Source organism: Macrotis lagotis, chromosome 4, assembly GCF_037893015.1.
Source record: "Macrotis lagotis isolate mMagLag1 chromosome 4, bilby.v1.9.chrom.fasta, whole genome shotgun sequence".
Classification (NCBI taxonomy): Eukaryota; Metazoa; Chordata; class Mammalia; order Peramelemorphia; family Peramelidae; genus Macrotis; species Macrotis lagotis.
The window spans coordinates 202377606-202402507 of record NC_133661.1 but is presented as its reverse complement, the minus strand read 5'-3'; the positions used below and the strand labels follow the sequence as shown (position 1 = coordinate 202402507).

The 24902-nt window shown below is 37.4% G+C and overlaps 1 protein-coding gene across 1 annotated transcript in view; it reads left to right on the top strand.

The window, feature by feature from the left end:
- EHD4 (EH domain containing 4) overlaps positions 1-24599 on the top strand; it is a 107301-nt gene extending 82702 nt beyond the window's left edge. The window contains exons 5-6 of the mRNA XM_074235166.1: positions 8980-9144; positions 18028-24599. Coding sequence (XP_074091267.1) covers positions 8980-9144; positions 18028-18564 — 702 coding nt within the window. The 3' untranslated portion in view covers positions 18565-24599. The remainder of the gene's footprint in view (positions 1-8979; positions 9145-18027) is intronic.
- The last annotated feature ends 303 nt before the right edge of the window (positions 24600-24902 follow it).

The following is a 24902-nucleotide window of genomic DNA, read 5'->3' as shown; positions in this document are numbered from 1 at the left end:
TCCTTGCATTACTAGAAAGAGGAGAAGCCTTCCTGGAAAAGACCCAATATTTATAGGAGGAAAATTTATATTTCTTTTCTTTAAGGACAGTGTATAGTGTGTTTTGTTATAAAAAATAAAGCCATTTGCACCACAAATGAAGATGAAGATTATTACCAAAATAATTGGATAGATGATAGAATAGTTGTAGGGAAAGGAGAGAGGAATGGGCAGTAATAAGTCACAAAAAGGTTCTTTTCCTTGAAGAGAGAAATATAAGAAGCAAGTGTCTGAATTGGACAACCTTTTGAACATAACTGATGATAGAAGATCATAGATTAGAATTGGAAGGGTCCTTCAGTATTATTGCATCCAGTCCTCTCATTTTAGAGATGAAGAAACTGAGGACTAAGAGGTTGGGGGATTTATCCAAGTTCATATAAGCATTAAGTATCAGATCTAGAATTTTAAATTCAAATAGTCAGATACAAAATCCAGTTTGCATTCCATCATACCACGATGGCTTCCTTTGCACATCTATTACCAATAATATGATATTCTAAAGAAATTTAGCTTTATTTTTTGGTAGATCAGTCTTTATGTCCCTTCTAATTCAGATCCTCTGTTTTACAGGTACATTTTGAAATATTAAATAAGAAGCCTTTTCCAAATATTTATGTAGTACATATACTATAGATAAAACCCCTAAGACTCTAATTACTTCCTTGCTTTCTATATTAATCATGCATTCCATATATTCCAGAAAATTTTTTATTCCTTCAGAATACAAACTATTTCAGTAAAATATATTTAGAGCAGAGGGGAAAAGGCACAGAGGATAATTTTCAGAGATGGAGAGTTTCAGAGACAGAGAGTTCCAGGCTCTGAATTGAAATAGAGTACACAGCTGTTCATCACAGTGACAGGTCAGTGCCTGAAGCAAATGGCTTCATATGCAGGATTCATCACACATTCAGAAATAAATCAGTCATAGTAATGCACATTTTTGCTTTGTTTCAGAAAGTACTTTAGTACAAAAGCTTTAAGAGGCTATATAGATTCACACTGGAGAAAAGGAGGGTTATGAGGGTTAAAGAGCTTGATCCCTTCTAGTGTTCAAGCAAGATTCAAATCCAAGACCAGTGATTTCTCTGCTGTGCTGAATGGCTTGTCTTGGTATTCATGTTTACCAGTTTTATTCTTTTTGGAGACATAGTTTAAATTTGTTCTGAGAAAGGGCAAATCTTTTGACAATTTCTTTGTTTTCATACATCCTGGTATAAAATTAAAACCATGGAAATTTGGAGATAGTCTTATGATATAAATGAATGTGATTTTACCAAAAATATATATACTTGCAGAAGTACCTACACTATGTTGACATCTTTCCTTAAAACTCTGTAATTCAAAATAAAGGAAAACCCCTTAGTATTATCTATTTGGAAACCCTAAGGGAATAATTGAGTCATAGATTTTTAGAACTGAAAGGGATCATCTAGTCTTAACTTCTTTTTTACAGATGGAGAAACTGAGGCCCAGAGAGGTAGAGTGATTTGATTTGTCCAAGACCACACAGATAATAAGTAGCAGAGTCAGAATTTGTACTCAGCTTCCCTGCTAAATCTGGTGCTTTTTCCATTGTAGCTGTCCCCTAGGACATTTTTCATTCCTACCTAGTTCTCTGACTTGAGAAGGGCCCTTACCTCTTTCCATAACTCATGCACAAATGAAACAAGTCACTTAAAGGTAATAATTTTATCCATAGGCATTCATGATTTCTGGTTTTATTCTCAAAAAAAATTTGCATTCATGATTACTAGTTTTATTCTCTCAAAAAGAATTTAAAATGTTCTGGAAAAATTTAAACAATTTAAAATGTTCTGGGAAAGAATAAAAAAGTGTTTAAGAAGTGAGAGAGCATATGTGTATAATGAATTCTTAGTGAAATTCTCTTGAATTCTACTAATCAAAATCAGACTAAATACAGGAACTTGCTAATTAGTCACAAAACACATTTTGGCAGGGAAATGAGGTATTATGGGTGAGCCATGTTCATTGTCTGACCTCTATATCTTTTTTTTTAACACCTTTCAATAAAATAGGAAAGGTTCCAACCCAATTGTTTATAGATTTATGCACAGCGAGAATGAGTCAACATGTGAGGAAGGAAAAGCTGAAAAGAAATAAGAAAAAGATGGGTTGATTATTTTAGAAGTCTCATAGAATTAGACCTCGTCTTCAAGGTTTTCCCATTTTAGTAATATCTGGCACTAAGCCAGACTCATTCAGTTGTAGTAGTCATATCCTGATTTTAAGTTAGTGAACCACATGAACCTTTCACGAACAGAATTGTACTTTTTTCCTGCTATAATGTCTTCTTCATTGTAGGATTTTTAAAATCATAAGCAAATAATATAAATATGCTGATAATATGCACATATAAGTACAGTGTGTCATATAAAAGGTACATGTGAATGGAAATTTCATTTTTGCAGAGAGGCAGCTTTCAAATGGTCACACAAGCGATGCTGGGGCAGGAAACCTTATTCAGATCTTCCTCATGTGAAAGTGTAATTAATGTATTTAAATAAAGAAAGAAAGAACTAAAAGAAAGTAACTGCTGATAACTGCAGCAAGAACACAGAAAGTATGAGAATGAGAGCTGGAAGGGGTCTCTGACACAGAACTGAATGTCCATTTCTATTGATTTCCTGTATTTTGCTGTGGCTTTTCTGTGTCCTGAAGAATGTCCTGTGTCTATTCCCCTGGGCTGAGTTTTGTCAGTTTGCCCACAGAAGGCAAGCAGGATGCCAAGATAAATGCCCTCACATGAAAGGTACAACTAATTGTTACCTCCTTGAAGCTTCCTAATGAAGTCATTCCTTTCCCCCTAAGGATGTGCCTGCTTCGGAGGTCATACCTTTCCACACAATGGTCACCAATCAAAAGATATTTCAAGACTGACCTTTGAATAAGTCTCAGGGGGCTAAGATATGCCAAGTTTGGGGTTTCCCCCCCACTAGACCCCCTTGCTTTGGGGTCTAATCCTCCTCTCATCCCCATCCTCCATTACTGATGACACACTAAATTCATGTTTTTCTAATTTCTAGGAATATATTCATCCATCTAAGAATGTGTTTTTGAAGTCAGTGTAATTGATTTGTGATTTGTCCATTTTGGGTCCAACTCTAGGTCATCCAGGTCATCCAGTTTGAATATCCATGTCTGTGATCTGATAGAATTTAAGCTCCTGAAGGGCAGGGACTATTGGGGGGGGGGGGGTTTGGGAGGGGGGACTTTGTATCTTGGTCCCTAAGCATACTTCCTCAGACATTTGTTCTATTTGTTCAGCCATTTTAGTCATGTCCAACTCTTCAGGACTCCATTTGAGGTTTTCTTGGCAAAAATACTGGAAGTAGTTTGCCATTTCCTTCTCCTGCCCATTTTACAGATGAAGAAACTGAGGCAAATCAGCATTTACCAAGCCTCTACTGTGTACTGTTTGATCTTAAATTGAAAGGGACCTTAGAGGTCATCTAAACCAATCCTCTCATTTTACAGATGAGAAATCTCAGGTCCAGAAAAGTTAAGTAACTTACTCAAAGTCACAAAAATTGTAAGTGTCAGGATAGGGACTTGGACCCAGTCAGCTTTGTAAGGCTTAGCCTGTGGTGAAAATTGATCCCTTCATTTTTCCTAATTTAGTATTGTTTTTTTCCTTCCTTGATCCTCACTATATCATGCAACTTTCAATGCAGTAGACTTTTGGCTTTAAAATTATTTAAATAATAATGTTTAATGATTCCTCTTTAGCATCTTTCAACTATGTCTTTCAGCAGTATTTTTAAAACAAATTCAGATGGCAGCAAGTACAACCAAAAGTATACTCTTAGATAGAAAAACAGGAAGGATAAACAGTGGTTGTCAAGTGCTAGCAAGTTTTTTTCCCCTAAGGTTTGGTTTTTCATCATTGGTACTTTATGTTGAGGCTTGTCAAGTAGCTAAAATAACATTTATGAGACTTTGTGAAGGGCAGTGTGACTAAGGCAACATTCAATCAATCAAAAGTTCACCATGTGAAACAAACAAACCCAAAAAAACCCACAATGCCTCTGTTTGGTCTTTCTTTGTTCCTTTACCTTTATACAGCTAGAAACCCTGTCTTTGAGAAGTAATTTTTATATTTATTGATTTTATTTAGTTGTTAAGCTAAATAAATTTATTTAAGTTGTTAATATCTCAAGGAAGTGCTTATATTCTACATACTAACCATGGTTGATAATGAGCCCAATGGATGTCTTTGTTTACTTACTTCATTAATTTTCATTGTGCCAGCAAGATTATAGTCTGAGCTCATTTTTCTTTAATAGAATTGCCTATAAGCCACTGTCATTGTTTTTCTTTAATTACTACGCTGATTTTCATCTTCTCTTGCTTTACTTGTATATTACATATATATTCTTATAGAGTTTGGTTGCCCAACTTTTTAGCTCTTCTAGGCTACATTGCCCAAAATAATTTGTCAAGTGCCTCATATAGAATTTAATTTTTATTTCTAATTGTAATGTAGTCCACTTTACCAATGAGTATAATAATAAAATATAAAGATGCTGAATGAATGGACTTTGTCACAGGTTGGACATACCTATTATAGAGTTCAAGGTTCGAGCTATGCAAATAGCTTTGACCTGGAATATTTCTGAATATGCCTTAACACTGGAAATTTATAGAAAAATAGAGGTATCAGGGAATGATGTTATTTATTCCACAATGTCAGCACAGTCAGAGCCATCTAATTATAGTGCAAAAAAAATTACATATCTATGTTTGCTGCAGTTTATAAATTACATTCAGGGAGATAATTACAAGTAAGATCCTTTACTCCCTTGTACAGGTTAGCTACCCCAATAGGACTTTGATAGTTGGTTGATTAATTCAACCTCTTGCATAGGTAAGCTTTTTGTTGCATGATGACCACAAGAAAAGTCTCAGAAAAGATCTTTTGTGTCCATGACCCACATCTGTCCCTTAATTAATGTTCATAGTGTTTTCTCATTACTCAATTCAGTCATTTCCCTGTATTCGGCTTACAGGATTTTCCTCAACCCACCACTGTGTATCTTCTGTATTCCCTTTTGTCCTGTGTTTTGGTAACATGGAGTTCACATCTACTATTTTAGATTTCTTTGTCCTCAGAGAAAACATTAGGATAAATATTAGTTATAATACCTTCAACAAATTTATATTGCCAACTGAATAAAGTTGGGCCTCTTGCCCAGTATTCAAGGCTGTCTGTGATCTAGCTCCAGCCTAAATTTCCAGCCTTTCAGTAGTCTGTAGATGACAGACAAACTGGATTGCTCCATGTTCCCTAGGCAGCAGTATATTTTCCTCACTGTGTGCCTTTGCTCTTGTTCTTTTCATCTCGAAGTCAAGGATGACTCTGAAGTTGCAAACCTGGGAAGGATAGTGGTTCCCCATCTAAAATTACCTTATATTTACTTAATGTTGTCTTTAACCAAAAGAATTTAAGTTTCTTGGATGCAGAAAAAAAGTATAATTTTTGTCTTTGTAGTCTCAGTGCTTAATAGAATACCTGGTTGATTGAGTAACGGGAACAACAATATTTAAGTGATGTAGCAAGCCAATCAGAGAAGAATAAAAGTTTTGGTATCCATCAGTGAAATTGAATAACAGATTTATAGTGGACCTACTTAGTGTGGATATAGAACTTCCTAAATGGCATTCAGCAAGATGTGAGCAGGAATAGAGAAAGCTGATATTTCCAGTAATAAACCCTTTTGGCCAGGTTTTGAGGTGGGTGGACCTGCCTCATGCCAAATTTTATATTCGAATAGATAGTGCAGTGGTCTGTACTTCCTCATCAATGAATGAAAAAGTCTTTTAAATACTTGCTATGTGCAAAGCACTGTGCTAAATTTTAGGTTACAGATAGAAAAGCAAAGCTACCCTTGTATCTCTGAGCTCACATTTTTCTTTTAGGTTTTTTGCAAGACAAATGAGGTTAAGTGGCTTGCCCAAAGCCACACAGCTAGGTAATTATTAAGTGTCTGAGACCGGATTTGAACCCAGGTACTCCTGACTCCAAGGCCAGTGCTTAATCCACTACGCCACCTAGCCGCCCCTATGAGCTCACATTTTAATGGAGGAGGCAACCCATATAGCAAGTCAGATGCAAAGATTGCTGGCCTTTGAACTACAGTAGCAGAGTAGATGGTAATAATCTTTAGTTTTCTCCTAATAAAACCACATCACTCCGATGTAGGGTCATTTGATGGTGCCAAGGGATTTATGGCAACAACTTTCTATTTTGAGTCTTTAATAGCTATGATTGCTGAGGTGGCAGACTAAAGTACCTGTGATATAGAACAAGAAAGGAGAGGATGTGATGGAGCTTCTTCCTCAGCTGGAAGTAATTCAGTATTTCCATTTAGAAAAGGATGATCCCCTAAAGGGTAAAGAGTCAAAGGATTCCAGAGGCAAGGAGTATAAAATTTTCCTGGGGAGTGATTTGGAGGGAGACTTTAAAATAATTATATAATAAATTATGCATATAACTTTCAAAATGCCCTGCTTGTTTGTCTTTGCTTCTTTTTGTTCTTTTATGTGCATTTAAAAAAATTTTGCAATAGCCTTCTTTTGTTTTTGGCATCACTATTGCTTAGCCCTCCTCCCCTGACTTTCTCCTCTTCCAAGTAAAAAACCAAGAGAATAATAAAGGTCCTTAATAAAAAAGCAAAATCCAGGCCATAACCAAATATGTCTTTGCATCTTGTATCCATCACCCCTCTTGAGAGGTGGGCAATGTGCTTCATCATAGTTCCTCTGGGGATATGGTTGGCCACTGCATTAATCAGATTTCTTAAGCTTTTTAAAGTTTTGTTTCTTCCTTTACATTGTTGCACCCTTTATAGTTCATCTCACTTCAATCTGAATCTCTTTATGCTTCCCAAGATTCTCTGAAGTCATCACTTTTGTCTTTTCTCATACACAGCAATATTCTATAACATTCATAGAATACAAATTGAAGAACAGGGGTCTAAAGGGAAGAAAGTAAGTTCAGAATGGGGATGAAGAGAAAGGGGCTATGGAGTGATGACAGTGACCTGAGAATGTTTTAAGAAGGGTGAGACATGGGGTGGGGTTACAGAGTATAGTGTGAAACACTTTTGTATGGTGACCAAATCAAAGATATGATCATCCCTATGTATGACTGAGAGAAGAATAGAGAGATAAGACAGGAAGCCCAAGCATTTGAGAGGACATCAACAAAAGATGAGATATCTCTCTTTGTACTCCTCATAGCTCTTAAGCACATTCTGCCTTGTATTAATTGTAACATAATTAATTGTACACACATCATCCCAATAAGATTTTAATTTAAGGTCAAGTACTGTGATTTTTTTTTTCTTTCAACTCCAACCCTTGAGTATAACCCCACCCTTGAATGGGTACTCAAGAAATCTTTATCATATGTTTAAATGAATCTAAAACAAGTTATATTTCATTTTCTCTGGCACTAGCCAGATTGGAGTTACACTCCAACCCATCAGTTTGTCAACATGTGGCTTAGAGTGTTGATAAGTGACTTAGAGAGGCCCTGTGCTAAATACTTTACAAAATTATCTCAGTTGATAAATAACTATAAAAAATGCAAATAAATACACTTATATTGTATTAGATTAGAGAACAATAGAATATCCTGAACCTTCACTTTAACAATGACCTTGAGGGTGATGAAGGTCTTTTATGTTACTTGGCAAAATGGTGTTCTTGTAAGGCTCTCACAATCTTAGGAATTTAAGGGTCATCTAATCCAACTATTTAATAATGGGGAACTTCACTCTGTAACATCCTGAATAAGTAGTCATCCATTTATCTGCCTCAAACTCACATGAAAATATTCAGTGATGGGAAGTTATCCTACTTTGCAATGCAGCCTTTTCTTCTGGTGCTTCAAGAAGAAACCCCTTCAGACAGGTTCTGGGGTGACCTGCTTTATGTCATACCTCCTCTAGGTCAATAGTGTAGTGTACTCTCCAAAGTCTTTGCTATTAAGAGAATAGGGCTTGTTTCCCCAGCCCCTTCCTCATCCTGAGATTCTGTTTCTGCCTGGACAAGACTTGATGATAAAGGAGAGTTGAAAAGCCAATAGGAGGGTTCCTAGAGCAGAAAGGTGGTCTGAGAGACCTCACTGGGAGACTGTTTCCTCCTTAGCAGTCATGAATGGTTTGACCAAATGGAAGGACATCATTTAAAGTCTATAGACTGTTGTCTTCCCCCATTAGATTGTGAGCTTCTTGAAGACAATCTTTTTCCTCTTTCTGTATCCCTAGTACTCTGCATGGTGCCTGGAAAGTTCCTAACCAAAAAAAAAAAACCTTTCAAATCAAAAGCTAGACTCTCTCCTTTAATATTCAATATTTAATATTCTATTTCAGCAGGACTAACTAATCAAAATTTTTAATTTTAAAGGTTGATCTTATTTGAGGGGTGGGCTAGAAGAAAGGACAGAGAGTTATCATTGAGAAACAGTTTTTAAGGAGACCTGTAAGGCAGAGGTCCAAGAAAAGTAGCACCGGTAATGTTCATTTATGATGATTTATAGACAGCAGAAAAAAGTATAGAGGAGTGAGTACTGGCTTTACAGTCAAGGCCTGGGTTTAAGTCCAGTTTCTGGCACATACTGAGTGTGACCAGGGGCAAATCACATAACTTCTCCCAGAGCCCCTCTGTTTTAGCATCTCTAGGATTGCAGGATTGTACATCCTAGGATCCTAGGATCTCTAGAACAGTAAACCACAGGTGAATTGCCAGTCTGCATTGATGGTGGGTGGGAATCCCTTACATCAATAAAATAACATTTCTACTCTTCCCTCCCCCTTAAAGAATCATAAATTGTAATTTATCTCATGGATAAAGGTAATGGAAAAGAACTGTGAACTCAGTACAACTTAATTTCCATCTTTTTAATCTTAGGTACATGCTTACATCATCAGCTATCTGAAGAAGGAAATGCCGGCAGTATTTGGAAAAGAAAATAAGAAGAGAGAGCTTATCAGTAGGTTACCAGAAATCTATCTCCAACTACAGAGGGAGTACCAGATTTCAGCAGGCGATTTCCCTGAGGTTAAATTGATGCAGGTATTGTAGAGGGAAGGTGGCTTATCTTTGTCTGATGGCTATTTGTTAACTATGCATGAAATCCACATTAGGACCAAGAAAAGCGTGATGAATTATCTGTCCTGGCAAATAATGTAAAAACTTACATTAAAAAATGTAAAAAATTCTTTAAACCAACTACCAGGTTCTTTAAACCAGCCTATGCTAACTTTAGATAGTGCAGAAGCAGCAAAAATGAATGAGGTTTCTGAATTGTCCACACTGTGACTATCTGCCACACTATAAGAAAAGGCAGATGGGCAGTGCTATTGAGCTCTGTCAGAGGACCTTGTCTTGACTTTGAACTGGTGCCTTGCTGGTCTTTCTTGAAGGGGAAGAATGGGAAAAATGGGAAGCTATATGTCTACAGCTGTTCCGGTAACATTGTATGCTCTTGCATTCCAGTAATTGGCTTCCAGGCCTCTAACTCAGGGAGCTGAATCATAGCATGTGGAGTCATGTAGCTAACTGTGACTCACACCCTATGGGTGACTTTTTACTATTTAGATTCTCAGAGGCTAGATGCCAAATAGTGCAACAGTTCATTCAGCCTGACCCTTCTGCCAACTGGCATTGACCTACTGGGATCAGGTTTTGAGTTCAAGTTCAATACAAAAGTCACAATAATAGGCACTGTTTATATATCTCAATTAAACATGAGTAAGTTTGACCTTCATAATCACTCTGCTAGAAAGCAGTATCATCCTAGTTTTTTCTAGAGAAGAAATTGAGTTAAGTAACTGCTAAATCAGGCAGGTAGGTGGCATAGTGGATAGAGCGCCATGACAAGTCAGAAGACTTGAATTCAAATTTGGTCTCAGACTCTGGCTCTGTGTCCCTAGGCTAGTAACTTAATTCCATTTGCCTCAGTTTTCTCATCTGTAAATTGAGCTAAAGAAGGAAATGACAAACCACTCTAGTAAACCTGAAAAATGGGATTACAAAAAGTTGGACACAACTGAAATGACTCAACAACAGCAGCAAACAATGTGCTAAATCCAAATTTGAGATGGCTAATGAATGGTAAAGCTGAGACTTAGACTCAGATCTTCTGATAAGGATCTCCCCACCCCATTAGGTTGTCTTGTTTTATGTGATTTGATTATTTAATTCTTTCATTCAAAGATACACTCCTCCTCCAACTCTGCCTCTTAGTTTTACCTAGTTCCCTTCAAAGCTCAATTCATGTATTAATCTCATAAGTAATAAAAAATTGTTATCTTTGGGCAAGAGAATGGCTCATTTGAGGACCATCTCTCAGAATTAGAGCTGAAGGGATCTCTAATGCCATCTAGTTCAGCCCCTTTAATTTTATAGATGAGACAAATGAGGTCCAGATAGGGAATGATAGGGCTAGGATTCAAAGTAAGATAATCTGACTCCAAATTTGACACTCTTTCTACTGGTAACATAAAGAAATTCTTCCATTATGAAAATGTCATTATCTGAGGTTTTTGTTGCTATTCAATCATGTCTGACTCTTCATGATCCCATTTGGCATTTTCTTGGCAAAGATACTAAAGTGGTTTGACATTTCCTTCCCCAGCTCATTTTATAGATGAGGGAACTAAAGTAAACAGAGTTAAATAAGATTTGCCCAGGGTCACAGAGTACATTTCGGAGGTCAGAGTTGAACTCAGAAAGATGAGTCTTTCTGACTCCAGACACTCCTATCTACTGCACCAGATAGTATCTGAATACTTTTCTTAATAGAAGACTTGCCTTGAATCTACTTCACATGTCTTTTGCTATGTTTTGTACTTCAAAAAACAACCTCCAGCTTGGGTGTTTGCATTCTTTAGATACTCATGGCAAAAATTATTTTTCTTACTTAAATTTAAAAGGATTGTGTAGGAATGATATGGCTATTCTTCCCCTTCCCCTCCCACATATACACATATATACAAGGAATGATTTGGGGTTTGGTTTGGTTTGGTTTGGTTTTTTGCATACCACCACCTACTACTACTACTACTAAAGTTATTTAACCTCTCTGGACTTCAGCCATAGGATCATAAATCCAGAACCAGAAGGAATCTTAGAAACAATCTAGTCTAGCTTTATCATTTTACAAATGAGGAAAATGGGGCCCAGGAGGCTTGTGACTTGCCCAAGGTCACAGAAGCAATGTCAGAGGTGAAGTCTGAATCCTAGTCCTGTTCTCATCTATGAAGGGAGTGGGACTCTGACCTCTACACTCCCTTCCAGAAGTAGATCTATAATTCTTTCATCTACCATTTGAATGGTGCTTTTTTGGTTCACAAGGTCCTTTCTTCACATCAAGTTGAGATAGTTAGTGCTCAGATGAAGATTTGAGACTTAGTGAAGAGACTACTGGCTCAAAGCTATTAAGTGTCATATTTACCACTCTAATGATAACAAAATGTTGATAGGGCTGAAGGAAAGGCTATCCAGTATAAACTAAGCACCTTAACAAAACTACCATGAAACTATATCAAAAGACCTTAACAGGGGATCTGCTTCAGGCCCCCTTGCTGATGCCTCTGCTAAATAGGAAAAGCTGATTCTCTAGGAGCAAAGCTCTTAAAAATTATGTTGTTGCTTCATCTACATGTGCACAACCAAATCCTTCCTGTAACAAAAAAGGAGATAAAATAACTATTTCACAGGGTTTGCAACACTCTATACCTATAGCTTCACATATACACCTTCCTTGACTCCACACACACATCTTTTTACCCTGAGGTAATATTTTTATTATTTGTTCTACAGAGCTCAGATATCTGATTTTCATTTTCACTGAAATCATCACCTCGGGTCAGCTAGCTAGGTGTGGAAGTAGATGGAGCACCAGGCCCAGTAAGCTTCTGAGTTCAGATCAGCCTCAGGCACTTAGTAGTAATATGACCCTATGGCACCACCTGGTGCCAGAAGTCACGGCTACATCCACCTTTATCATTGCCAATTTGACAGGTGTGAGATGAAACCTCATAGCTGTTTTGGCTTGCATTGCTCTCCTTAGTAATTTGAAACGTTTTTATTTGGTAGTTGCTAACTTAACATTTCTTATTAGAACTTTTTGGAACAGAGTTCTGTTTATCAGACCTGGCTTGGATTTGAAGAGTCTGGGGGACGTTCTGGTGTTTCCTAATGTTGTATCAGAGAAAAGGAGAAAGCTGACCTCTCCTAGAAGAGAGGGAGCAAGATACTGCCCTGAGGAGAACTGACAAGGGAGAGCATCCATATCCCTATATTCTCTGTAATGAGAATTTTCAGGAGGATGATACTTACATTTGTATGAAATGTTTTTTAAGTTTCAAACATAGGGCACTTAAAGGACTCTTTAATAATAATATTTAATTTAATAATAACTAAAAGGAAACTTAGAGGTTCTTGAGTCCAGATCTTTTATTTTACATATGATGAAACTGAGACACATAAAAGATTAAGGGTTATATAGTCAGTCAGCTATAGATTTTGGGAGAATTATGTTTATTTTGGAGGTTTTTTAGCCTTTTTAAGTATATTTTATGAAAATGAGGTTCTCGTTTCCTTTCCTCTAAAACAAGGGATGACCAACATCAGCTGGTCAATAGCAGTTTTCAAGCAAGCTTAGGAGAGAGAAATATTAGGATTTGAACATTTGTCTTTTTTTCATATTTTTGATAGCTTGTTTCATCTTCATTTCCAAACATATTCCTCCCCTCTTCTTCTACCCAGCAACCCATTGCTTGTTTTAAAAGAAAAAGAAGTTGTGGTGGTGGTGGTAGTAGTAGTAGTAGTAGTAGAAGTAGTAAAAGAAGAAATAGAAAAAAGAGGAAGAAGTATGCAGAGTTGAACACTATTTTTATTTTTTTTTTATTTTTTTTTTATTTTTTTTAGGTTTTTGCAAGGTAAATGGGATTAAAAGTGGCTTGCCCAAGGCCACACAGCTAGGTAATTATTAAGTGTCTGAGACCAGATTTGAACCCAGGTACTCCTGACTCCAAGATCGATGCTTTATCCACTACGCCACCTAGCTGCCCCTGAACACTATTTTTAAGACATTTGCAAAGGATCAGAGACTCAGTCCTAGAAGAGACTTTAGAGGTCATTTAGACCAATCCCCATCATTTTGAATAGAAAGTAAGGAACAGACAGATCCAAAGTGCATTCCTCAGGATCCAAATCAAAGGCTCTTGCCTCTTGGTCCAGTAGTCTAAGGCTAACAAATGACTTAATTTATGACCTTACTAGCAAGGGGCAAATAAGACTGTTTTTCAAACCTATGCTAGTTTAACTGCATGTATGTATCAGTCCTGCATAATGTAGGAAAATATGTGACTGATAAAGGGGCTGATGACTGGAAACTTGACCTTGAGTCGCTTTAAGTGAGCTTTGAAAAGCAAGTCGATGCACAATTTCACCAGCAGAGGGGAGCACAAACATATCTTTGATCTAGAATGTTAAGGCAAGTTTGAAAGGTTCTGCTTCTCCCCTATGCCACCTCCTTAAACCTATTACCACCCTTTCCCATAGAGTTGAAAATATACCTTTCTTCATTTCTTTGCAAAAGTACATTTCTGGAAGACTATGGGTGTGGAAAATTGCACATATTGTCAGACCTAGAAAATTGTATATATTGTCAGACCTCATAATGGCTGGTTGATTTTGCTCAAATGCTTTTTTCCTTGTTCTTTGTTTTCTTAGTCTTTGTTTCAAACGGTAGATGTTTGGAAGGGCAGGGATATATTTGGAAATGATGAAAGGGATTTTGAAAAATAAGTTTTAAAAAAAAAGAAATGCTGCTCTAAATAGATATTATGTAGGATTCAGGATTTCAGTACTGAAAGGAATTTTAGAGAGCCAGTCTGGTCCAGCTAGACTCTAAGAATCCTAAGGACATTGCTGGTTCATAGACTAACTTGGGAACCTGTCTTCTTGCCCTAAGGTTGTGATGAGACACATGGTCCCATCTTACCCAGAGAGTGCAAATGGTCATGCAGCTTATCTTTCCTCTAGATTAGTAAATGATAAATGACAAAAATTAACTTGAGGCAAAAAGTTTAAGTTGGCTTTTGCTTCTTAAGGAGATCATTTTCCTAAAGCATAAATAGGTTATATCATATCACTCTCCACTTAGAAAATCCATTGGCTCTTCATTACCTCAATGGGAGACTTTTCTATTTCCTTTTAAATACCTTCACAGCTGGTTCCACCCTGCTTTTCTAGGCTTATTAGTCACTTATGTCATCCATATTTTTTTTTGCAATCTGACCAAAAATGGCCTTATTGCTATTCCTCACATATGATGCCACATCTCTTAAACCCATGTCTTTGCATAGACCTTGCCTCTCATGTACTTCTGTATCACTTAAGTCTCTTAGAATCCCTAATTTTCTTCGAAGCTTAATTCAGGCATTGCTTATTTGAAAGGTGGGAGGAGGCAATCAGGGTCAAGTGACTTATCCAGGATCACACAGCAGTCATCATTGTCTATATGTGCATAGTCTCAATCTTTGCAACTAGCAATGCCTCCCCATATGAATGACTGAATATTGACTTTCAGTATGTGTGTGTGTGTGTGTGTGTGTGTGTGTGTGTGTGCTTACAATAGACTGTAAGCCACTTGAGGACAGGGACTGTTTCATTTTTTTCATTGTCTTCCTGCTACCTGATGAAGTGCCTCAAATATAGTAGGTACTTGATTGATAGTTTATAGGATCATAGATGTGGACAAATCCTTTGCAGCTCCCTCATTCTGTGAATGAGGAAAGTGAGGCCCCAATAAGGAACTTGTTCAAAGGGGTGTGAGTGTGTGTGTGTGTGTGTGTGTCTGTCTGTCTGTCTGTCTCTCACACATACACATTTGTTTCCAAGGTCAGGAATTTTACTACTGTACAAATCTGTTCTCTATGACATCAAACAGAACAAGATGGCACATATCTAACAAATTCTCTAGTATATACTCACTTGAGTTCTCAGCAAGCATTTATTAAGCACCTACTTTTGCTAAGCATTATGCTAGGTGCTGAGAATAAGATATGCCCTACTTTCAAGGAGTTTACATTCTTATGGGGGAGACAAGTTTATATGTACTTATGTACAGAATAAATATAAGAAAAATAAATAAATAAATCATCCAGTACAAGGTAATTTGGGAGGGAGGGAACTGGTAGGTAGTGTTGTTTGAGGCACATCTTGAAGGAGGAAAGGAATTTGTGAGGTAGAGGTGAGGAGAAAGGAATTCCAGGCCTGAGGGACAACCAGTGCAAAGGTGTAGAGTTGGGAGATGGAATATTATATATGATGACTAGTTCAAAGGGTCACACAGTTCTAGAGGATCTGCAGTGTCCAAGGAATTTAAAAAGATAGGTTTGTGAAGGACTTTAAAAGCTAAACAGAATGGTTTGGGTTGTGTCCTGAAGGCAACAGGGAGGGAGCTCCTGGACTTGTTCAAGAAGAGATTTGCACTGAAGGAAAAATCTCTTGGGCAGCAATGTGGGGGCTACAGTGGAAGGCAAGAGCAGGTGAGTTCAATAATACAGATACGTGGTAATGGATAAGCACCTGAGCTAAGGTGGTAGCTGTATGAGTGGAGCTAGGGGGTTTGGATTTGGAAGGTTTCTATGGAATTTGAAAGATTTGCAAGTTGATTGCCTGCATGGTTTAAAAAAGAGCACATAGTCCAGAATGCTGTGGAGGTTCCAAACCTGAAAGATTAGGATAATGATGCTAGGCAGTTTGGAAGAGAGTAGATTTGGGAGAGAGAAGGATAATGAGTTAATTTTGAATATATTGAGTTTGCACTGCCTGGGGGATATCTAGTTTGAAATACTCAGAAGGCATTTGGTATAAAAAAGTAAAGCTCAGGAAAAACCCTGAGGCTGCCCAAATAGAGCTGAGTCCTAGGAGCTGCTGTGGGGCATGGGCCCTGGTGGGCTTGTAGATGAGGACTCAGGCAATGGAGCAGCTAGGGTTCATTTCCTTTCTATTCTCCAGCATAAGAACTGCAGAAACTTCCTGCCTTCTAATTGCAAATAGCTGACCTTTCTCCCCTGCCAGCTGTCCACATATTTGCCCTCACCATATGTATTCCTCCCAAGCCTGGGCTCTCTTCCTCCTGCTGCCCCCACCTGTCTGTCTGCTCCCCCATATGAAGGGATTCTTTTGTGTTCCCTTAGCATCCCTGGGAAAAAGGACTTGAGAGCAGTTTCTGAAAAGATAGGGTAGGTGTGTATATCCGCCCCAGAAGAATCTTAAATTGTTGATCACCAAAGTCCTGGCATTTTTGTGTAGGCTCTTCTCCTTCTACACCTCCTCCTCAATTTGCTTCTTGATTAATGAAATAAATGTCATGGACAACTTGTTTGTCTTTTTCTAGTCTGCTTGACTACGTGGTATCATTGGCAGAAGGGATTGACCTATAGCTTCAGGGCTTTAGAAATGGGGCAGAATAAATGTCCTCAGCAAAATGTAATCCCTTATGTAAGAGTCTTCAAGAACTTTCAGAGAGATTGTTGTCTGGTATGTCTTTCAGCATGGAGAGTTCTAGCCTCTCTCTACACTGACCCACTCGGAAGACAAAACCCTCTTTCCTTTGATGGGGAGGTCCCCCTTACTAGGAGCCAGAATTAGATCTTTTGTCTAGACTTACTATTTAAATTGAGAGGTTTCATAAATTCTGATCCAATTATGTTTTTAATTAAATTAAATTCATATAATTCTATTTCATTTCCTGCTTTTACTTCGTTGCTTCCCATAGATCAACAGCTGATTCAATAGATGTGATGCTCGGTGGCTTGGGTATTTTAATAGCTTTGCCTCTTTCATAAATACCTTTTTGATGTGGTATCAAGGTTTCTAACTAGTCCCTTTGTGTAATTACTAGTTTATAGCCCCTTTCAGATTATAAAACTTAGTCAAACATTGAAGCTGACATTGTTAGCTCACCTTGTGAAAGGAAGCATTGATGTAATTGTAAAAGTATGTGAGATTTTTCCTCCTTCCCCCTCTGTGTGGAGGAGGACCATGGATATCAAATTCTCAATTAATGTGGTAGTTAGTTTTGCCTAACTGACTTTCCCCCTTTCTTGTTTAATTGTTACAAGGAATAACTTGCTGAGTAGGGAAAAGGAAGTATCTGGAAAGAAGATGATGGAAAAGCAAAATATATAGATGAAAATAATTTTAAGAAAATTAGAAGGCATCTAAAATTGCTGTTTGTTTTTTTAAGCTAGGGAAAAAAATAATGTGAACAGTTCTTTTCTCTTAGAATAATTTTACCCAAAATAGAATTGAATCCACCTAACTACAGTGACTCTGACTTAACCCTTTTACAATGTGATATAGAAGAATATCCAGATTCTCAGGTGGAGAAACCTGAATTCTAGGACTGATTTGACCAACTGATTTTCTAGGCAATGGCCTTAGGGCAGTCAACCTTGGGCCTTGATTCCTTCATCCACAAAAATAACGATAATAATAATACTTCCTCTTTCTCCCTCCCAGAATTGTTATGATGTCTAAATTGGAAAATGTGATGGTGCTTTAAAATATTATATATGTATATACATATACATATATATATAATTTTATAAATTTAGGTGTTATTATTGCTCAAACATGCAGAAAGAACTGCCTCTATTAAAAATAAAATTAAAATGTCTCAAGCAGCTTTAGTTTTGTTCATTTAAAAACAAATGTGCTCTGTGTTTGAAAATCATTCATGTGGGTGGAAAGGGCAGACTTGTAATCCCCACCAGGGAGAAGACTCTAGAAAACAAGCTTGCAACCAGGTTTAAGTACTTGAAAATGACTTTAAAAGAAAAGTCATTTCCCTGGCTGGTCATTAAAAAGAAAAGTAATTCTATAATTTGACCTTCGGAGAATGTTTAAATGTCTCTTCTATTTGTCATTTGACAGGAGCAGTTGGAAAACTATGACTTTACGAAGTTCCACTCCCTAAAACCAAAACTGATTGAAGCTGTGGACAACATGCTGACAAATAAGATCTCCTCTTTGATGAACCTCATCAGCCAAGAAGAACTCAACATGCCCACACAGATGGTGCATGGTGGGGCTTTCGATGGGACTACAGAGGGACCCTTCAACCAAGGCTATGGAGAAGGAGCCAAAGAAGGAGCTGATGAGGAGGAGTGGGTCGTAGCCAAAGATAAACCAGCCTATGATGAGCTCTTCTATACCCTGTCACCCGTCAATGGCAAAATATCTGGTGTCAATGCTAAGAAGGAAATGGTGACCTCCAAGCTGCCCAATAGCGTCTTGGGCAAGATCTGGAAACTCGCAGACTGCGACAATGATGGCATGTTGGATGAGGAAGAATTTGCTCTGGCCAAACATCTCATCAAAATTAAATTAGATGGTTATGAATTACCCAGCAGCCTACCCCCTCACCTCGTACCCCCCTCTCACAGGAAATCTCTGTCAAATATAGATTAAGGACAAGAAGTAAAATGAGGCTATGGGATACAGTAGAAAGATCTCTGGACTGGGAATCTGGAGACCTGGGATCTAGGATCTAGTCCTCAATTTGCCATTCTCTCACTATGTGACTTGGAGCAAATTACTTCATTTTCCTGGACCTTAAGAAGGTTGAACTAGATGGTCTTTTCAGTTTCCTTCCAGCTCTAGAATTCAAAAGGTTCTCTTCTAAGTCAGGGGTAAGAAAGAGGTATGGGAGAAAAAATGAGAAGGGAATAAAATTGTCCAACAAGTTATTCAGAAACCTACTGGAACCACAATTTGAAATTGGGCTTTCAGCTATGCATTGCTTTCTACTTGCACCACTAAAAACATCATCTACACCAGGCCTTCTGCACATGCCCAGGTCTGTTTAGCATCAGTCAATGACTTATATAGCTACTTTTATCCTTACAGGTCAGAGAGAGAGGCATGATGCTATTTCTATGGCTTCTGCCATCTTTAGGAAGAAACCAGGGATTGACTCCACAATTGCCAAACTACCTACTTACTAGAAGAAAACTACTTCTTGAATCCTTAAAACCTAGATTTTAAAATGAGTTTTCTTAATGCTGTGTAGTCAGCCTGAAGGCTCTAGGCCTAAAGACTTGAGCACACACCCTTGCCTAAATGAACGCAATCTGAAACAGCAGATCCTAAAGTTGATAGAAACCATTTTTACCTCTCCACCAAACCTGTACTCAATTAGAAAAACTAAGAGGAACATTTCTCTAACCATAAGCAAGAATATTAGCATAAGTTGTATTAAACAGCCAATTGGTTACTCCAAATGGAATACTTACTGGACCAGTACCAGTTTAAAATGAACCTGCCACCATTTTGAGACACCTTTGAGTTCTCATGATTACTTTCCTTATTTATATGTTCAGTCATATGAAGCAGTCTGTTTTCCTTAGATGACCATCAGTGGAAGAAGTTATTCTCTGTAATGTCACAATGATAATATATAACATTATGATAACTTAGAAATTCCAAGTTCTCAGATTATTAGCTAAGTTCCCACCTTATCTGATAAAAATGACGGATCTTTATGAATTCCAGCAAAAGAGGTAGAGTGGTGGTAGAATAAAAGCTATGTTTCAAAGGTAGTTCATTAACTGCTCTTTTTTTAAAGTCAGACATTATATGTATCAGTGCCTTAATTCAGATGATATTACCATTTTTAGGGTTGCATTTACCCCAAAATTGACTATTTGTCCCCTTCTAATGTTCCTTGTAGTAGCCCTGTTCTCTCTGGACCTTTTGTCCAAATTCTTGTTTCATGAGGATAATCATTAGATCTGCTTGGGCATCAGCATGTGGAAATCTCCAGTCTGATTTTTTTAATTAGATGAAGATGGGGTACAGGGAACAGAGCACCAGCCCTGGAGTCAAGGATCTGGGTTCAAATTCAGCCTCGGACACTTGCCATTTACTAGCTGTGTAACCCTGGGCAATCACAATTCTCTCTCTCACACACACACACACACACACACACACACACACACACACACAGCAAAGAGTGAAAAGTCTATCTAGTCAAAACTCCAAAAGTCATATGTTTTCCATGACTTTTCCAGAAAAGCATCTTGTCACTTATTTGTCCCTTTTTCTATTTGGAAAGGTTTTGGTTTTTGTTTGTTGTTTTTCTGTATCTCAATCCCCATATTCTCTAGTTTCTAAATTCTATTTATTTTAAAGGGAATTAAATGTCTAACAATGCAAATTGTTTCAGCTAATGAACTTCTAAAACATAATTTAGGTTAGCATTTGTAAGCCCAGTACTAAAATCAGAGCAAAGGGTATTTGCCCCCCCCATTACTATGGGAGCATTGGCCCAGTTCTTATATCACAGCGGTGTTGTACTTAAGAACAAAATGGGACAGGGAGGGGAGGGCATTAAATAATTCTTCAAAAGCTTTTTCTAAAGTCTGCTGGATTCTCTAGATTGATTTTTGTTCTCTAACTGTTCAATTGATTGTCATATATAAACACTTTTTTCATATATTCTTGAAAAATTTTGACATATATAAACTTTATATTCAGAGATTGTGTATGTGTTGTATATGTTATATGTGTAAAAACAACATAGTAAATTGAACTTCACACTGGATTTGAGATCAGAGGAAACAAGGTTTGAATCCTAGAATTTCTGAAAAGACCTTAACTATCTAGTGACAGTGGACAAATCATTTCTTCAAAGGATCTCCATTTCATGTTGATGAAAAAATAATTTAATTTGCAGGTTATCTCAGGGCTGAATTTTTTTGTATTTTGTACAAAAATAATTGTTACATTTTCTGGACCATTGATAGATGAGTGATAGCCCAATGCAAGATAAAAATGAATGAAAAGCATTTATTAGGCACTTATAAAGGTAGCTAGATGGCACAGCCAGGGCTGGAGTCAGGAAGACTCATTTTTATGAATTCGAATCTGACTTTAGACACTAACCATCTGACCCTGGGCAAATCATTTAACCCTGTTTTCCTCAGTTTCATCTGGAGATGAAATTGCAAAATCTCTAGCATCTTTGCCAAGAAAAACCCAACTGGGATCACAAGGAGTCATCCCAACTAAAAACAGTTTGAATATACGCTTAACAGTGTGCTCAGTGTTAGGATAAAAATACAAAATTAAGAAAGATTTTTTCTTGGGGTTTGGGTTTGGGTTTTTGGGGGGAGGGATGAAGCTTTTCATTGTATGCCCAGCATTTAGCACAATCTCTAGTACTTGGTAAGACCTTAATAAATACTGGTTGACCAATTTAAGGAGGTTTCTCTAATGGAGAAGATAACATCTACAGGAATAGTGGCCAGAAAAGAGAAGATCAGAGATTGACAAAAACAGTGAGTCTTTGCCACAGGATAGTGACTTAATGACTTAGTGACTTTCCAGAAGTTCTCTGAGTAAGAGATGGAAGGGAGAAGTTGCAGGTGCAAATATGGGTGAGCACAGAGACTGGTTGGAGTGAAGATGAGGCTACAGAGACCCAGGGATTCCAGATTCAAGGTTGCACCAAGAACTGAAGCACCATGTTTTATCTCTGTGTGTGCTCTTTGGTTCTTCTGCATTACCCTTACGAATAGCAAACAAAAGACACTCGTGCATTTTTCCAGTAGCCTAACAGGAAATTGTTCCTGTTGAGAGGTTGATAGAACAAGAAGAGTGAAGAACAAAAAGTTCATAGGAAAGAGGAGAGTTTCTCATCTTAGCATCTGGGAGCCAACAATGATAACTAACCCAGAGTTCAGATTCTTTTGCATTCAGTAAGGAAGTTGGAGCATAGCTTTGGTTCAGTTATTCAGTCTCTAGCTGAGATATAAATTAGAGAGGTAAAAACAGACCTGTTTCCAGCACCTAAAAATCTTGATGAGCTGTCATATACAGACTTGTCCTGCTTGGTCCAGGACAGCTGAACAAGAAGCAATGTTAAAAGTTGGCAAAAGACAAATTCAGACTTGCTGCTGGGAAAGATGGCCTAAAAATTAGAACAGTCAAAAAGTGTAATTGACTGCCTGGAGTGGTGACAGGTTCTTCCTCTTCGGAGGTCTTCAGAAAGAGGCTGGATTGCTATTTATCTAGTACAGATTATGTCATAGGGCTTCCTTTCAGTTATGAGTTGGTTACATGGCTGTGAAGGCCCTTCAGACTCTCAGATTCAGTGCCCCTTTCTTGATTTCATCTACTGTTTTCTCCAAGTCCACAGCTGCCAGTGAAACAGGAACGTGGCAGCCTTTATAGAGTTGACAGAGCTTGATGCATAAAGAGGGATTTCTGATAAGGACCTGAAAAGCTCTACCTATATTCTAGTTCAATACCCTCCTTGGCTACTTAATGGAAATGGTTTTTCCCCTTTACATTGAAATTTTTAAGATTCTGAACTTGAAATTCCCCCCCCCCGAAAAACAGTATTTCTATAAGAATAAAAAATAGGACTTCATATGAAACCATCTCCATTTCATACTAATTACCATTTCAAGTATACAATAAATCTTTATATTCAAAACTGCCCTTCTTGTCTGATTTTTAAATTTTTTAAAAAATATTTTTAACTCCAGCCACTATACAGAAATAGTTGCTAAGGAATTGGTGGCACATACTTATGTTGCTTTGAGTTTAGAAAAAAGTACAAATTTTTCCAAAGTAAAAGTCCCAAGGGGTTACATTCCTACTATTTAGGCTACCCGCCCCCATGTGCCCCCCACTGCCATCTAGCCACTCAAGAAATAAAACAATAGATTTAAAAAACACGTGCCTAAATTTCACTCAATTCCATGCACTGCCCCCTACCCCCACCCCAAGCAAGGGCCCCCAGCTAAATATTTTGTTTCAAAGTTAGTCATCTGCTTTTTGTTTCTCTCAAGTCTCACCAAGTCACCTTGCCTGCTCTCTAAATGGCATTCACTATTTAACATGGGAAACCTTTGGTTTAGTTTGATGTTTCTTAACTTATCAGTTATAGTTTCTTCACTTCTATTGAGATGGTTATCTAACAGCAAAAGACAAAGGCAGCCTACATCTTAGGGGAAACAATAGCTATTAGGAGGCAGCATGATAGATGCAGTGAAAAGAATTCTGGCTCTCATCTGAGAACCTGATTCAACTCCTGCTACCTATATAACTACCTATGTAACTTTGGCCAAGTTCATTTCTTTTTTAATTTCTTTTTTTAACATTTCATTTCCTTTTTCACTTATCATGAATTTTCATTTTTAATACCAACAATTTTTCTTTTTTGACTTTTTCTATTTTTTAAGTTCTTATTGTGTTAACATTTATTTTCTATCCCTTCCTCCATCCCTTTTCCTACCCATTGAGAAATCAAACAATATGATACCTATTATACATGTAAAGTCATGTAAAACCCATTTCCATATTAGCCATTTTAGCCATATTGGAAAGAAAAAGTAAAAAAAAAAAAAATGTGTTTCATTCTACACCCAAAGTTCTCTGTGGAGATGGATAGAATTTTTTTATAGTGAGTTCTTTGGAATCATTTGTGCATCATTATACTCATCAGTGTAGCTAAATCTTTCACAATTGATCTTCATTACAACATTACGGTTACTGTGTACAGTGTTCTGGTTCTGATCACTTTAACTCATTTCCTATGTCTTCCAATTTTTTCAGTAACTATCCCCCTTGTCATTTCTTAAGAACATAAGAGTATTCCTTGAACAAGTTTCTTAGCATCTCTAGGCTGCAGTTTCCTCATCTGTAAAATGAGGAAACTGTACTAAAATTTTTCCCAAATTGCTCTTGGGGAAACATAAAACCTGGAGAAGAAGAACTGAGCTTTGTTATCTGCTATGAATTTTAGAGTCCACAGTAGATAACCAGACTTTTATTTCTTCTAGTTTTGTAACCTAAATGGTTGGGGGACAAGGAGCATACCAAAAGTAGAATACTCTCCTTATCTTTATGTTCCTCAAAATCCTCTCTCCCTTCCCTACTGTCCCCCAAAAGACCACAAATATTTCATGAGAAAGTACCTACATTGGATTATCCTTTTCACATAGGGCTCACTTCTATGCTCAGGTGGCCTTTCCTTTCCTCAGTACACTGATGATTCCTGAAAAAAGGAACACAAATGCTCCTGTTCTTTTCTCATGTGTCTTGAGCAATTCTCTGTGGCACCACCTGGGAGACCTGTAGGTGAATTTACCTGCCATTGAGGGTAGGCACATGAATTACTCTGATTCATTGCATATCAACATGTCACCCTGACCTTTGTTCCCTGTTGTTCTTCACTGTGCTCAAGACCATAGGCAGCACATGTTTCCTAAATGATGAGAGAAGCATTTTAAAAACTCTGTTTACTCTATAGAAGGGGGAGATGAATATCCTCTTCTTGTCTATTCAAATAAATATGAATATAACCTTAGTCTAATATTAATGCTTTAAGAATAAATAATATGCTCTTTGTGCTAGTTTTGTGTAATCTTGTATGGAAATGGTATTTTTTTAACTACTGATTAATAAACTTTAAAAAATGCAACCTTTTCCCCTAATTTGAGTTTTGGTGAATTTACAGTGATAAACCCTAAATGGTTCAGAGGTCAAGACCAACAGTAGGTCATTGAAATTCTAGGGATGGGGAGAGAGTATGCAGAAGAGGAAAATTTGGAGACAAAGGCCCCAGGTTCAAATCTAAACCCTGCTACTGTTCAAGTAAAATCTTGACTAAATCATCTCAACTCTCTGGTAAAATGAGAAGTTGGAGTTGGGGGAAATAATAGATAGAAAGCAAATAAGCACTGCTATTATCTATTCAGGAATTTAATGATAATAACAGCTAGTGTGTTCAGGTTTAT